Source organism: Odontomachus brunneus, unplaced genomic scaffold (genome assembly GCF_010583005.1).
Source record: "Odontomachus brunneus isolate Ranch 3 - 2012 unplaced genomic scaffold, Obru_v1 Obru_scaffold_209, whole genome shotgun sequence".
Classification (NCBI taxonomy): domain Eukaryota; kingdom Metazoa; phylum Arthropoda; class Insecta; order Hymenoptera; family Formicidae; genus Odontomachus; species Odontomachus brunneus.
The window spans coordinates 491,045-507,355 of record NW_022639659.1 but is presented as its reverse complement, the minus strand read 5'-3'; the positions used below and the strand labels follow the sequence as shown (position 1 = coordinate 507,355).

The following is a 16,311-nucleotide window of genomic DNA, read 5'->3' as shown; positions in this document are numbered from 1 at the left end:
TTTTCCTGATATTCGGGCGTCCCGGTACTTTCCGAACACCCTGTATACCAAAAATCTATATAATGTTTGAAATATATTTACACCATACTTACGCTATGAGATATCTCGAAGTATTTTCAAATATTGTCATACATCACTGATCGATAAGAAGTCAAATACTTCCCGTTCTTTGTTTGTGTAATGTTGACAATTGTTTATTTTATACAAGACACCATCGAAACTATGCAAAACTCGACAATAGGGATATTTGATTTTTATATGGTAGTTTAATTAATTATCACTATCGTTGATTGCAAAATTCTAACGATTAATTCGCAGGATTAGATATCCAAATAAATATTGTCAATTGTTACTTCTTTAATTACACTGTTCGACAAATTTTTGTGACACAAATGCGAATAGTCATTTCCAATATATTTTTGCCTGCTAAACACAAATCCATTGTTCAAATTTAACTATCACGTCATAATTTTGTGAAAAATGGCGCCAAAGAGGCCAAAAATGACGATTTCGTGGCGCTGTAGCGCAAACAGTAATTTTTTTTTTTATATTTTATTAATGCCACGCAAAAGTATCAACTTTTAGTTTAAAAGTGCATCTTATCTCGTTTCCCAACGATTTTTTGTTTTCAATATACAGAGTGTCCGATAACTAATCGAACAACCGCCGTGTACGAATAGAACGAGTCAAAATAATCATAAAAGTTATATACCATTTTGAAATTTTCTCAATATTTATTCCGTTAAATTAATTAAATTAATTAAAATATATTAACGAATGAGCTCACGAGAAGCGATAGGACAGGTTCTGTGTGTAAAAGTAATAGCTTACCTCTTAGCAACGATGAGTAAATAACTGATTTCGAGGCGGAGTAACGTATACGTGTCGCTTGTTATTTCTCCTCGAAATCAGCTGTTTATTCATTGTTGCTAAGAGGTAAGTCATTTCTTTTACACATAGAGCCTGTCCTACCGCTCGTGAGCTTATTCGTTTATACATTTTAATTAATTACGGAATAAATATTGAGAAAATTTTAAAATAATATTTAACTTTTATGATTATTTTGATCCGTTCTACTCGTACACGGCAGTTGCTCGATCAGTTACTGGACACCCTGTATAGCCAATCAGAAACAGTTGTCGGCATCAATATCACTGATCAGAACAATTTTTTTGCAAGAAGGTAAATAGTCATTTCCGATGTATTTTTGCTTGCTGAACATGAATCTGTCGTCCAAATTTGGCTATCACGTCACAATTTTGAGAAAAGTGGAGTAAGATACAAGATAAGAGGATTCCCGCACTCGGCTTCTTATCTTGTATCTTACTCCATTTTTCTCAAAATTGTGACGTGGTAGCCAAATTTGGACGACGGATTCATGTTCAGCAGGCAAAAATATATCAGAAATGACTATTCACTTTTTCTGCCCAGTTGTTCTGCCCAGTGATATTGATGCCGACGACTGTTTCTGATTGGCCATATGTTGAAAACAAAAAATCATTTGGAAACAAGACAAGATGCATTTTCAAGCTAAAAGTTACTTTTGCGTGGCATTAAGGCTTTAGGCCACCTTGACGCTCCCAAAGGAGTACGTTTTTCAGTAATTCTTTTATAAATAAACAGTGAAATAAAATAAAAATCTAATTTAATATTATGAATATATAGGGTGGGCCATTTTAATTTATCCAGTTGAATATTTCGAAAGCTAAGACCGGCAGATAAAAATGTTTCGGACAAAAGTTATATAGATCGTGGGGGACATAAGAAGGTACCATTGGTTAGATCTTGCGTGGTCCCGCCGAGGTCAGATCGAGGTCAACTTTGCTTTTTTAAATAGCAACATATATTTTTTATTACGAAATTTTATTCTACGTAAAGAAGCAAACAACTTTTGTTTGAAAATATTTTTTATCCGACCTTTATTTTTTAAGATATTTACGGAAATATATACAAAATTATTGATTTCAATAATTTTTTACTCGAATTCTATCAACTTTACCGAAAAATAGTAAGAGATAGAAATTATCAATTTTTTTCTCATAGAGTTCTGAGAATGTTTTCCTAAATTTTTTAATTAACTTTTTAGTACTTCAAGAAAATGCAAAGAAATGCAGTACAAAAAAGTTAATTAAGAAATTCTGAAAAAAATCTCAGAGCTCTATGCGAAGAAAATAGATAATTTTTATCTCTTGCTATTTCCGATGGAGTTAATAGAATTCGAATAAAAAATTATTGAAACCAATAATTTTGTAGATATTTCCGTAAATATCTTAGAAAATAAAGATCGTTATAAATAAAAAATATTTTCAAACAAAAATTGTTTGCTTTTTTACGTAGAATAGAATTTTGTAATAAAAAAATGTATATTTCTGTTTAAAAAAATAATGTTGACCTCGATCTGACTTTGGTGGGATCCAATGGTACTTTCTTATCCCATCGATCCATAACTTTTATCTAAAACATTTTTGTCTGCCAGTTTTCGAAATATTCCGTTGGATAAATTAAAATGGCTCACCTTGTATAAGTGCTTGAATATACAAAAAATTTTTTTTAGATTTCTAAGGTACAAAATGGCGGCGTAGAAGTCATCCACTTTTGTGCGTTTTTTAAAAAGGCTCTCTGTGCCACGCAGCAGAAGTTGTCAGCATCTGAACTTGGAATAAATCACAAAATTTTTTCATAATCTACATTAAATTTACTAATGAAGTATATACGGATATGTCAAAAAATTGATTTTTATAAAAATGTTGAGCATTTAAAAAAATACCACTATTAAGCAAAATAATTCGTAGAAAAATGTCAAATTTGAAAACTTATGTATCAAAAAATTCATATGTACTTCTTTAGATAATTTAGTTTTAAATATTCTGTCAAAATTTCAAGTAAAACGATTGAAAATTATTTGAGTTATGCTGCGTGCCGGTTTGAAAAATGTTTTGATAAAAACGCGTTTAAAGTTTTACATTACTATATTTTGCCAATAGAAAAAAAAAATTCAAAATGTATTTTATTCCGCAAGCAAAGCACTCGTTATTATTTTGGGTATATCCACCCAAGCAACGAGTTAATAAATAATCACTGCTTAAATCCGTATATATCGGTTTGATAGCCTCGTAAATAGATATGTGCGAATTATTCGAATTCGAATCGAATCAAGTAAAATTCGATTCGAATTTGAATCCCTATGATTCGAATTCGAATAATTCGAAAATTTCGAATCGAAAAGATTCGAATACGAATTGCGCACATTAGTATTAACAAAATAGTATTAAAAACATTCATTCTTACGGGAATTAGAATCTCGAGCGTCGAGAGAATATTCGAATATTCTTAAAACGTTCTTAGGATATCTATTGAACATTTGTGCTGTATGGGATGACTTGAAAAGTTTGCTATACATTAAAATTTCCTTCAAAAATATTGAAGAAAATGGCTTCTAAATAAACTCTTACCGATAACTATTGGATTGATATGTGTCGTTGCACAGCTTTCAAGGCTAGAACTGTATTCCATACACGTTTATCCAGATAGCACATTATATCCTGAGAATATTCTGAAAGTATCACACCTGATATACGTAGGATATACTCTATATATATATATATATTATGATATATTCACGATGTTCTCAGCAATATGTCCGATATGTCCGCAGCAATATTGTTCTCAGAATATCCTCAGAATATCATCCATGGTATTTTGAGAATAAACGTGAAATATTCTCAGAACATCAGAATACCAAATATGTAAAGTATTATTAACACACAAGCATGCACAAATACAGTCACGCGCACTTTCATATAACTTAATGTTTGATTATTTTGTTAAAATAATAAAAAAAAGATTGATATATTATATAAGGTGTAGTAAAAAGAAATCCATTATTTTTGCATGAAATTGAAGGCTTTATTTAGCATAGTTAGAATGATCCGATTTAAGTCAAATATGCACCGTTTCGTTCGATAACTTGTTGCCATTTTGAAGGTAATTCCATTATGCCTCTCTCATAGAAACCCTTGTCCTTATTGGCAAAAAACTGGGACAGTCGATTTTCACAAGCTTCTCTTGAGGCGAATTTTTCACCAGCAAAATCATTCGCCATAGACAGGAGCAGGTGGTAATCACTTGGTGCCAGGTCCGGATTATAAGGTGGATGCATAAGAACCTCCCAACCAAGCTCCCGGAGCTTCTGGCGAGTCACTATCGTGTGTGTGGCCTGGCGTTGTCCTGATGGAACACAATTCCTCTTCTATTGGCCAAAGTTGGCCGCTTCTGGGCGATTGATTCCTTCAGACGATCCAATTGTTGACAGTACAGGTCCGAATTAAGAGTTTGGCCGTAGGGGAGCAGCTCATAGTGGATGATTCCCTACCAATCCCACCAAACACACAGCAAAGCTTTCCTGACCGTCAATCCTGGCTTGGCCACCGGCTCGAACATAGTAAAAATATGTAACACACTTAAGTACTATAAAGAATAAAGTCTTTAAGACATAACATATAATGTGCAAATTTAGACTTACATTAGAAGTGACTATTTAAAGATGAACATCACAGTGCGCCACATATTTTTGCGCCGGCTCACCGTGTTTCGACCACGACCGTTTTCGCTTGACGTTGTCGTAAGTGACAACTTTTCATCACCAGTCACCATCCGCTGCAGAAATGGGTCGATTTTGTTGCGATTTAGCAGCGATTCGCAGATGGAAATTCGGTCCATGAGGTTTTTTTGCGTTAACTCGTGTGGCACCCATACATCGAGCTTCTTTTTGTATCCAGCCTTATTCAAGTGGTTCCAAACGGTTTTTTGTGCAATGTTTAGCTCCTGGGCAATCGAAACAGTGCTTACATGACGGTCGGACTCAACGATTTCCATTATTTTATCGACATTTTCGACAATTGGCCTTCCAGAGCGTGGTACATCTTTGACATCAAAATTACCGGAACGGAATCGACGAAACCAAAATTGCGCGTGATTGGCTGTTACAGTATCAGGACCATAAACACTATTCACATTTTCAGCCGCCTGGCTTGCGTTTTCGCCTTTATCGAAGAAAAACTGTAAAATATGGCGTATTTTCTCTTTGCTGGTGTCCATCTTTGACGCGCGCTCAAACAATACTGAGTCAAACAATCACAAAACTGTCTGAGAAGTTTTTTTTAATACGAAATCTTATCTTTCTAATGCCATCTAGTGTAAACCGATCGCACTTATACAACGCGAGATACACATTACTAAAGCCATCTATTGGAAAAATAATGGATTTCTTTTACTACACCTTATATTTTGCGGCGCTTCGCTTATACGTGTTTCTGTGTGGTTTCAAACTCGAACTTCATCGGTCATCCCATTTTCTAGTCTGGATCTTAGTCTTCGTTGCTGTTGCTCAACCTTGGTGATCAGACAACTAGTAATGATTCAAATGGCTCTGACGATACAATCATAACTTGTGCTTATATAATGTATCTTTATGTATTTACAAAATATTGTAATGTTATATTTATTAACAGATATTAAAAACGAAAGCAGTTAATATGCGATGGATATTAATATAATGTATATTGGCGAAATAGTGACGCGATTATTGCTATTATATTTTTAACTTAACATTATTGTGTATTTGAGAGTAAACAATAAGTTAGTTTGAAAAATATATGCAATAATTTGTGTGTGTGTGTGTGTGTGCGTGTGTATGTGGGCGCGCACGCGTGCGTGCGTGTGTTCCGATATTCTGAGAATATTCTAAAAATATCTCTTACACAATTCATAGTTCTACAAAATATTAACCGTAATTTGTTTTTTACATTTTAGACGTAATTTATATAATCTGTGTGCAATATTCTAAGAATATCCCCTGCATATTGCGTATATATACGAACTTTCGGGATAAATTTCATAATATATACAGCATTTACAGTATGCATGCAAAATATGATATTCTGTGTGCGATATCCTGAGAATATCCTTAGAATATACGAAATGTTCGAGGAGTATATACTGCTTACGATATCCTCGATATATTTTCAGAATGTTACGTATATATATGGGAGATTCCGTATGAATTCAGAATATACGGAGAATATCATATACTATGTAGATACCGACTATACAGGGTATTTGAAAAGTGTTGGACCCCCCTCTGATCTCCAAAAGCACTTTCAGAGAAAATGATCCCAATAAAAGTTATAGGGATCATGAAGGACTATCTTTTTGTAACCTTAAACTTGACTTTGAGGGTTATCTGAAGGGCAATATTGAATTTTTTTAATGGAAACCCCTTTTTTGATCCCGGATTTGAAAAGGGCGTGAAATTTTACGTTCAGATACGTTTTCATATCAGTGGTCAAAGTGACGTCTATCATTTGGAGGTCAAATTAGTGACAATCACAGAATATGCAGTGGACGGCGGTATCGAGAAAAATAACCCGAATAAAAGTTGTAGGGGTTATGAAGGACTATCTTTGGTGACTTTGAACTTGACTTTGAATTTGACCTTGAGGTCGATTCAGATACAGATTCAGTCAGCTAAGGCAAGATCGGTCGCGGACCCGGCCAGTTAAGGCAAGATCGATCGCAGATTCGGTCCGTAAGGGTCACTTTGACCACTGATATGAACGACGTATTTGAACGTAAAATTTCCCGCCCTTTTCAAATCCGGAGTCAAAAAAGGGGGTTTCCATTAAAAAATTCAATGTTGCCCTTCAGATGACCCTCAAGTTCAAGATTAAGTTTAGGTTACAAAAAGATAGTCCTTCATGATCCCTACAATTTTTATTGTTTCTCTAAAAGTGCGTACTTTTGGAGAGATCAGAGGGGGGTCCCACACTTTTCGAATACCCTGTATATTATGCCAGGTTGATTGATAAGTCCTTAGAATGAAAATGAAAAAATATTTTGTTAGCAAAATTCAACTTTATTCTTCAACATCTCCTTTTAGCTCAATACATCGTGTTTCAACGAGTTTCTAGCTTCTTTAAGTTTTCTAAATAATAAGAAGTTTCTAAACCGCCAATATATGCGTCTGTTTCCCATTCAATCTTTTCATTTGAAGCAAATCTCTTTCACTGGAGCCATCTTTTGCGATTTGGAAACAGGTAGAAGTCACACGGGGCCAGATCTGGAGAATATGGTGGATGTAGGAACAATTCATACCTCAATTCGTTCAATTTTGTCATTGCTTTTACTGATTTGTGAACTGGTGCATTGTCTTGATGAAAGAGAATTTTTTTCTTCGCTAAATGAGGCCGTTTTTTCTTGATTTTATCATTCAATCGGTCCAACAATGATGCATAATATTCTCCTGTGATTGTTCTTCCTTTTTCAAAATAATCGATGAGAATTATTCCATGTGCATCCCAAAACACAGTGGCCAGGACCTTCCTAGCCGATTATTGCGTCTTTGGTCGCTTCGGAGCACTTCCATCCTTTGAAACCTATTGTGTCGACTATTGTTTCGAGGAATATAATGGTGAATCCATGTTTCATTAACAGTTATGTATCGCAACAATTATTTTGATTTGCGCCTAAACATGTCCAAACAATGCTGAGAAGTGCGAATTCGTTCACGTTTTTTATCGATTGTTAGCAATCGCGGCACCCATCTTGCAATTAGCTTTCTCATACCCAAATGTTCGTGTAGGATATTGAATACACGTTCAGATGCCTACAGCTGCAGCTAGTTTACGCAATTTCACTCTGGGGTCATCCAACACGATATCATGGAATTTTTCATTCATTTCTGGTGTAATCACCTCATTTGGACGACCATTGCGTCATACATCCGATGTGCTGGTACGACCATGTTTAAACTCAGCAATCCAGTTATATAAGGTTGCATTCGACGGAGCAAACTCCCCCAAAATTTTTTGGAAATCCTCAATCATTTCTTACGGTTGCAAGCCTTTCAAATAGAAATACTTAATCACTGTACGAATTTCAGTTTTTTTTATTTTTACAAAATATCAGAGGTTATGTGCTTGTAGCTGCGGTAGCTGTCACAAATATACTGATTATCATAGCTGTCTGTAACTGTGTAGTGAGAGGTTTGAAGGTTGGCACTACTGGAAATTCACGGCGCATTGGAGGTGGCAACACCACTAATGTGTCATTCTAAAGATTTATCGATCAACCTAGTATATTTCTTATCTTATATAAACCCTTTAACCCTTTGGGGACGGAGCCGCTCGACGGGCTATAAGGAAGATAAGACTTCATCGCTAATGGCCCCTAATGTCTTTGAATGAAAACGTGACTCTTTTACTATACCTATGCGTATCTTATCGCTCAGAACGACAGACGTCGCGAGCCTTGCAGCTACGAACTAATTTGGGCGGCTATATGCCGACACGCGTCCGGAACGGTAAAACGGCTTGGGCGGCTATATGCCGACACTCGTCCCCAAAGGGTTAAGTCACGAATTTTTCTACACAACTTTTTCCTTTGCTCAATCGATTTCTGGGGTCGCTAATTACGAATTTGAAGTCAGTTTTTGAGAATTCCAAATGGCGGACCCAATATGGCGGACGACAATTTTAAAATTCTCGATTTCCATGAAAATTAGTATCCGAGGGTTTTTGGCGTCGCTGATCACGAATTCGAAATCACTTTTTTGAAATTCAAGTTATTTACAGACTCAACTTGACACATTTACGGAAAGAAAGGTAACTTATTCCGATTGTTGGTATTTTAATTCGCCATCTTAAATTTTTGAAGTTTCGTCATCATCTACAGCTCAAAAAGCATTAACCAAACCATTTTTTCCATAGGTTTGCTTAGCAATATTTTTGACAAATCTAATCCAGCTTTACAAATTTGTTTCAGTGTTGGATCAAGTCGTATATTATTTTTAAAGCTATACAGAATATTTTAAGCAAAAAAACTCGATTTTTTTAAAGTGCCAAGGTGGTTTAAGGTCTTAACGAAATGTAGAAAAAAATGTAGAAAAAAAGTTTACTGTTTGCGCTACAGCGTCACGAAAACCTTCAAAATTGTCATTTCTGGTCTCTTTGATGCCATTTTTCAAAATTGTGACGTGATAGCCAAATTTGGGCGACAGATTCGTGTTCAGCAGGCAAAAATACATCGGAAATGACTATTCGCATTCGTGTCACGAAAAAAGTTTGATTTTTGTCGAACAGTGTTATTATTCGTGTTAATTTTTCTACACTTGCTAAAGAATCTAGTAATATGTACATTATCATTGACAAAATATCTATTTGCAATTGAGGCAACGTGTTATATTTGCAACAAACTGAATTGAGAATGATTTAAAATTAATATTTCTAAACAGTAATTGTTTTAATTATTGTATGTGTAGCAGTAGCAGACTTTCTCTATATAAACGCGAAAAGCCGACTTCCTATCGCGATGAGTGACGAAGGATTTGATCTGTGCGGATGCATGCAGCGTCACCTATCTATACAGCAACTACTTTCCATTGTAAGTTACGCGGCAGATGACGCAAACTGTAAACAGTATCGTAGTAAAATTGTGCGCAAATAAAGATTTCTTTTTCTTCTTCTTTTTTTTTAATATATAAGTATATTGAACAATAATAACAGTTTCTTCATCTGGATAAGTAGTGATGAAACAACCTATTTAGCTTACAGAAGCATTTGTTATGCCATGCAGTTATATAAAAACGTTTCAAATACATAAGTTGATTGCTGCTGATGCATAATGCATTTTGTGAATACGAAGACTCGAATAAATAAAAACTCGAAGAAATAAAGAAATAAAAAAAAATTACACTTACCCAGATAAAAACAGAAATACTGAACATAATATACAAATATTTAATATATACTTTGACGAAATGATACCTTGATGAAAATAAGAAGTTTTATAATCGTTTGTTTAGCGTTTACGTAAGTGCTTGCGGGAGTTCGTTGAGAGTTTAAAAATTGTCAGTAGAGCGGAAATTGCAACATTGTATCGTTTGAAAGGCGTTTGCGTATTAGAAGAACATTTGCTGAATGGAGAAAAACGCTTGTCTTACGGCGTTTAGGAAGTGTTTTTTAAATATTTTAAAAGTCTGACAGCAAATTCTCTAGGCGAAGGTCAACGTTTGCTGAGCGTACTTTGAAAAGCGTTGCTTCAGCATTGCAGAACTTTCACGAAAAATTATATATAGCATTTGATAAGTTCTGAAAGCGTTCAAAATCCAACGGCGTTGAGTAAACGTTTATACAAAGTTTGAAAGCGTATAAACTCTCAGGAAATTTTCATCGAACGGTTTATAAAGAGTTTTATTTTTGCCAGTATATTCTTGCAACATATTTAAAATGTATTTGTTTTAAGAAATATCTATTTATTATATCATAATTTTAATCAAATTTATCCATATTACTACAATAATATTAGATTAATTACATTCCTTTCCCAGTAAAATAAGTAGTAATGTCATAGCATCAGAATATTATCGCAATTTTTATTACGATGACTACTGATGGAATTCTTATTACATGAAGACGCGCATCTTTACATACTTGTAATAGTCACTAGATGTAAACAGATAATATACTGAAATCTACCTAGGCACTTTCGCGCGTTTATTCTAATTTAACCTTAGAACCTTAATATGAGTAAAATTTATTCTGATTTAACTTTTCAAACATTATCGTTCTTAAAAAACATGTATTTTGTTTTTTCATTATAACTTCTTTCAACTTTATTAAATCACAAAGATTAATAGATTTATATTCCTTGAAATATATATGCATCGATAAAAAGGGATGAATATTAATAATTTTCCTAGAAGTTATAAACAAATAAAAATGCGCTAGAAAAAATTTACCCATTAAAATGTTTACAACATGTTGATTTAATTTATTGTTTTTTTCTAACTTATAATAACTGACTTTTCTAACTTATAATAATTGAATATAGAGTTGTATTAATTTATAATAGAATAGTAATTTGTTACAATATCAACGTGAATTTATTTCTATTATCAAAACCACAATCGTCCAAGAAACCCCAATTTTCTTTCTTAATATTTGTTTAATTTTCGGTGTTCTTATTCTTATATATGCTTTACGACTAAAGTTTTTGCAATAATTAAGCAACGACATTATCAAACGTTGCAGTAATGAGGTTTAGTGTTTACATAACTTTTTGATATTTAGGATTCTAAAATTAAAGAAATTGCAAATTTATGACAATGGTAACACATTTTTTTCAAGCATTAAAAATCGAGAAATCTATAAAATATAAATAAATATTTACAAAAATTAACAATTATTAATTTAATATCAATATTCATTGAATTTCTATAACAATATTTGCGATTTGTATTAAAACATCTTTATATCATTTATCAACGCCATTACGTTATTGGCTAATTGAAATGACCGCGGACAATTTAAACGTTGCAATTTAGCTCACTGCTCTCTATTTTACAAACAGAAGACATGCATATTTTTATCATAAACTGTATTGTTATTCCAGTTGCGACAATCACAGGATTATTGTACTGATACTGAATGCTTCAATGTGTCAAGATGTACGTATCATTTCTTACATTATTACTAATATAAATACTAATATTTATAATAAATATATTAATCATGTGCAGCTAACTTGTATTACTAATTGTTGATTTTACTAACGGTGATTAAGTTTTACCTTGATTTAATTTATTATTTTTTTGTATCTGTCTTAAAAATTAAATATAGAGTTGTATTAATTTATAATAGAATAGTAATTTGTCATAATATCAATATGAATTTATTTCTCTTTTCAGTACCAGAACCACAAGTCGTTCAAGAAACCCCAATTTTCTTTCTTAATATTTGTTTAATTTTTGGTGCTCTTATTCTTATGTATGCATTTCGACCAAGGTCTTTGCAACAATTGAGCAGCGACGTTATCAAGCGTCGCAGTAACGAGCCTGTAAGTATACTACTTATTTTTCTTTTACTAGTGGAAACTTAAGTACACGACTACACACGTACTCAATACACAGACTTATTTATGTTTATAGGGTTCACGTCATGATCCACCTTCATCACCGCCAATGAATTAATGTATAAACATCATCGAAAAATTTTGTCATATGGAATTTGATATTACAATTTACTAAGATTGCAACAGAAGCAAAAGGAAAGTTATCGTCTATATAGTAACACATTCCTTAGCGAGATGTATCAGTTGGATTTTCCGTGTATAAAAAATGCAATTTTCTTATGTGCAATAATTGTAATTTTATATAACGTGCATATATTTCTTTTTTTTTCATATATCTTCCGACATATAACTTTTATGTGCATTCTTAAAGTATATGCGCAATTATTTCTACAGAATATTTTAATTTTCCGAAAAAGTAAAAGTGTAATAGTAAAATTTAACGATTGCATAACTAATATAATAAATGTAGTAAAGTATTCTTTATATTGATGTATTCGCGTCTTTCAAGACTAGTAGTAAGTGTAGTAGTAGTAGTAAGTGTTAACATCTATTAATAATACTCATTTTAGATGATCTATAATTTGTCATAGAATTTAGAACGCAAAATTCCATTTGTAAGGAACTGTTTGAAAAATTAAAAGATTTATATTTATAAATGTATATACGTGTACACATACACATTTATGCATTTTTTAATATTCTTAATATCATAAATAAAATTATAAATCAGATCATCTAAAATGTAGAAAATTAAACGCAATTGTGAAATAATAAGGATATATTATCTTTCGAGCATAGTTTAAATTCTTTGATTAAAGTCTACAGAAAAATTAAGTACCTGTGAACGAATAGTCATAATACAGTTACTTGTTTGGTATTTATATTTGATATGGATACAGAGCTATGAGTGTAATCATGAAAATATTTAGAATTTACTTGGAATCTCACAAAAGCTATCTTAATGCGTAAAGAATCTTCTACATGTAATCGGAATTCGGGATCTTTATTAATACAAACAGTATTTATATACTTTTCTTCCTATAATCGTAATAAAATAAAATAGAAAAAACATTATGCAGTTTTATTTTCTCCGATAATATGTTAACTTGTTAAAAATGTTTTCTCTTCCTTCAATATAAAAAAAAGAAAAATATTTCAACAATACTATAAAAATATTTGATATATATTATATATAATATTTGATATATATTATATCATTAAGCCATGATGTTGAATATATATTTTGTCATACATCTTACATCTATAAATAATAAAGTATAAATTTAAATTTAGAGATAGGAAAAGTTACATAACAGTAATTATTAATAATATTTTACAATTGCTCTATAATAAAGTCTATAGAAAAATATTTTTTATCGTCAATTAATAATAATAATATTGTTTAACGTTCTGTATTCTGTTATAATAAATACTCTTTAATAATAAATAAGATCTATATGCTATTTGATAAACTACATAAAATTTTGAGTTATTAAGAATGCGCAGGAGCCACAGACAAATCAAAACCTGATTTTGAAAGTATCATGCTGCGAGAATGTGAACCTACGTCTCTGTATGTAGTGTTTATATATAGGGGAGAGCGGGGCACAGAGGACCAGGGAGGCACAAAGGACCACCGCTTACAAAACATAGATAAACAAACGCCATCTGTTTGAAAATAAAGAAATTACAATAAACAGACAACCGTTAATAGTGTAATGACAGTAGGCCATATAAACAAACCTCAGAGAAAGTTGTAACGAAAAAACTACAAAAAGATCACTTTTGAAGGTATGCTTGTTAAAATGTAATATTAATATGTTCGTTTAAAGTAATGACATAGTATTATTATTGTGAAATCAAATTTCATAACGTATCCACAATATATTAAGGAAATTATGTGTATATTTACATTATTTTTACATTGTCATATAGACATAAATATGTATATTTTATTGTAAAGTGTGTTTTTAGGGCATAGAGGTCCGAGATCCTTGGAGACACATATATACAGGGTGAGTCATTTTAATCGAGCCAGGCAAATACCTCGAAAAATATAGAAGATACAAAAAAATATTTCAAACAAAAGTTGTATGGTTCGGAGGGGGACATAAGATGGTGCAATTGGCTTAACTCTGGATAGTCGTTTGAAAGTCACGTGAAGGTCACCTTCAATTTCTTAAATGGAAACCTCCATTTTTCATTGCATATTCTTGTAGCTTACCTCGAGAGCTTTCCAAGACACTGTAATAAAATATTTTTTCATTAAGTATCTTTCGAGTTAAAAGGCTTCAAAGTTACAATACTGTTGCCATTAGCATTGGTACCCAAGGTGTTCGACCGATGGCTGAAACCTTTTGAATATTGTTCAGGACCATGACCTTGACAACATTTGTCAAAGTCAAGGCGATTGGAGGTTGTTTCTAATATTTTCATTTCTTCAAATTTTACAGTGAAAACAAAAATAATAATTTAAAATCATGGAGTAACATGTGGAGTCCGATTGACTCTAAAGGAAGGTCACAATGCTTCGTCGGGGCCACAAAGAAGCACACGTGTGAAATCCCATTAATAAATTTCTTTCATAATCATAATATTGTGATTTTAGAAACTAAAGCCTTCAAACAACTCTCGTTCCATATACCAGCTTATTTTAGATACATTGACGATATTTTATTGACGGCTCAGAGCTGTATGATTCGAACAATTCTTGACACTTTTAATTCTTTTCACCCACAACTCCAATTCACATGTGAAATTGGTCAGGACAAAAGCATCAATTTTTTAGACATTAATTTGAGGGTGGTTGAAACGTTTGAGTGCAATTGGTATCAGAAACCTACTTCTTCAGGCAGAAATTTAAATTATTACTCGTCAATCACTTAGTTATAAGTTGGGCATAATTATCAGCTTGTGCGATAGAGCTATCTCATCCTAGATACCACCAAAGAAATTTTTATAAGCTAATTGATATACTACTGAGTAACGGTTACCCATTAACTTTAATTTTCAAAACATTAAGGACAAGACTTCCCAAGCTGATTCAGAACCAACAGAGATCTAATGTTATTAAAAAACATCGGTACAACGATTGACATGAATAACAGTAATAATCGTTTCTTTGTGCCATATATTCGCAAGATTTCTGAGAATTTAGAACATTATTTGAAAGACTTGAGCCTCAAGATCGCTTATTTGAGTGTGCGTACATTAGATAGATTTATTAAACCTCACAAAGATAAGTTACCTAAAGAATCTCAAAGTGGTCTAGTGTACAGAATTGATTGTTGCCACTGCGATGCGTCGTATATCGGTCAAAGAGGCAGACAACTGAATACTCGCGTTAAGGAACATCGTAGCCAATTATCCTATTTTCATACGAATCTTTCGGTTGTCTCACGGCATCGCTTGTTGAGACATGAATTTGCTTGGGACTCAGTCAAGATTTTAGACAGAGAGAAATCTTACATTAAATGCTATATCTCAGAAATGTTCTTTGTTAAAAGACAGAAAAATGGAATTAATTTATGTAAGGATATAGAGCGGTTGAGCAAGGATTATATGTCTATAATTGAGAGACTTCCATTGGCATAAACATATGTTTATCTTTCTTTTCTTTGTTTTCCTCAGTGTTTGCCTGGCTATGCTTCGTAGTGTCGCGAGCGGTTGATTTATAATGTGGTCCGATTTTAAGGTAATTGTTCAGAAGAGCTACCTCACCTCCGATTTTAATAAAAGAGGGCTCAATCGACGCGTTTGTGCATGCCAAATAACTTTTTCCTTTGACAAAATCGTCGCTCTCTACTGCGAAGCGAGATATTAATAGACAAAGTTGAGGGCGTGTTAGGTTAGAAAATCTATCATACCATCTATCTCTAGTTATGTAACTGGGGGGCTTCGCCCCCCAGACTCCCCTATCACGGGGGGTGGAGGCTATGGGTGCGTTCAGAAGACACAACTGTTGTACAACTGTTGAGTGATCGTTCTCTGAACGCATCCTGATCAGTGAGCGGAACTCAACATGTTTAGTGAGCGGACGCCATTTTTCTGAGCAGTTTTCAAATGCGCTCACTGATCACAACACGTTGCAACATTTAAATGCGTGTGCTTGTATACTTATGACAGAGTGACAGATGGGAACGCAACCAAGATGTACGAAGAAATATATTTATATAATAATGCTTCTTATAGTATAATGGATACTAAAGAAATGCACGAATTATTGAAAAACGGTTAGTATTAATTTAATAACATATAGGTTCAACTCACAACTCACTTTTATCGATAAAAATGAGTTGAGAATATGGACCATAGTATATAATTTCTCAATTATATATATATATATATATATATATATATATATATATATAACGTCTCAACTATATATTTTTCATTAACTTTATT

The 16,311-nt window shown here is 32.8% G+C and overlaps 2 protein-coding genes across 4 annotated transcripts in view; both read left to right on the top strand.

Moving 5' to 3' along the window:
• The window catches only part of LOC116852257 (small integral membrane protein 14-like), a 17,016-nt gene extending 4,038 nt beyond the window's left edge, over positions 1–12,978 (top strand). For both annotated transcript variants that reach the window (XM_032832441.1, XM_032832440.1), the window contains exons 2-5: positions 9,317–9,438; positions 11,449–11,503; positions 11,744–11,892; positions 11,984–12,978. In XM_032832441.1, coding sequence (XP_032688332.1) covers positions 9,367–9,438; positions 11,449–11,503; positions 11,744–11,892; positions 11,984–12,025 — 318 coding nt within the window. In that variant the 5' untranslated portion in view covers positions 9,317–9,366 and the 3' untranslated portion in view covers positions 12,026–12,978. The remainder of the gene's footprint in view (positions 1–9,316; positions 9,439–11,448; positions 11,504–11,743; positions 11,893–11,983) is intronic.
• Positions 12,979–15,304: 2,326 nt separating this feature from the next.
• Positions 15,305–16,311, top strand: part of LOC116852256 — a 2,719-nt gene continuing 1,712 nt past the window's right edge. Inside the window, exons 1-3 of one of the 2 annotated variants that reach the window (XM_032832439.1) lie at positions 15,305–15,436; positions 15,538–15,601; positions 16,033–16,139. In XM_032832439.1, coding sequence (XP_032688330.1) covers positions 16,058–16,139 — 82 coding nt within the window. In that variant the 5' untranslated portion in view covers positions 15,305–15,436; positions 15,538–15,601; positions 16,033–16,057. Of the gene's footprint in view, positions 15,437–15,537; positions 15,602–15,827; positions 16,140–16,311 lie in introns of those variants that run through there. The other variant, XM_032832438.1, reaches the window with a different exon arrangement.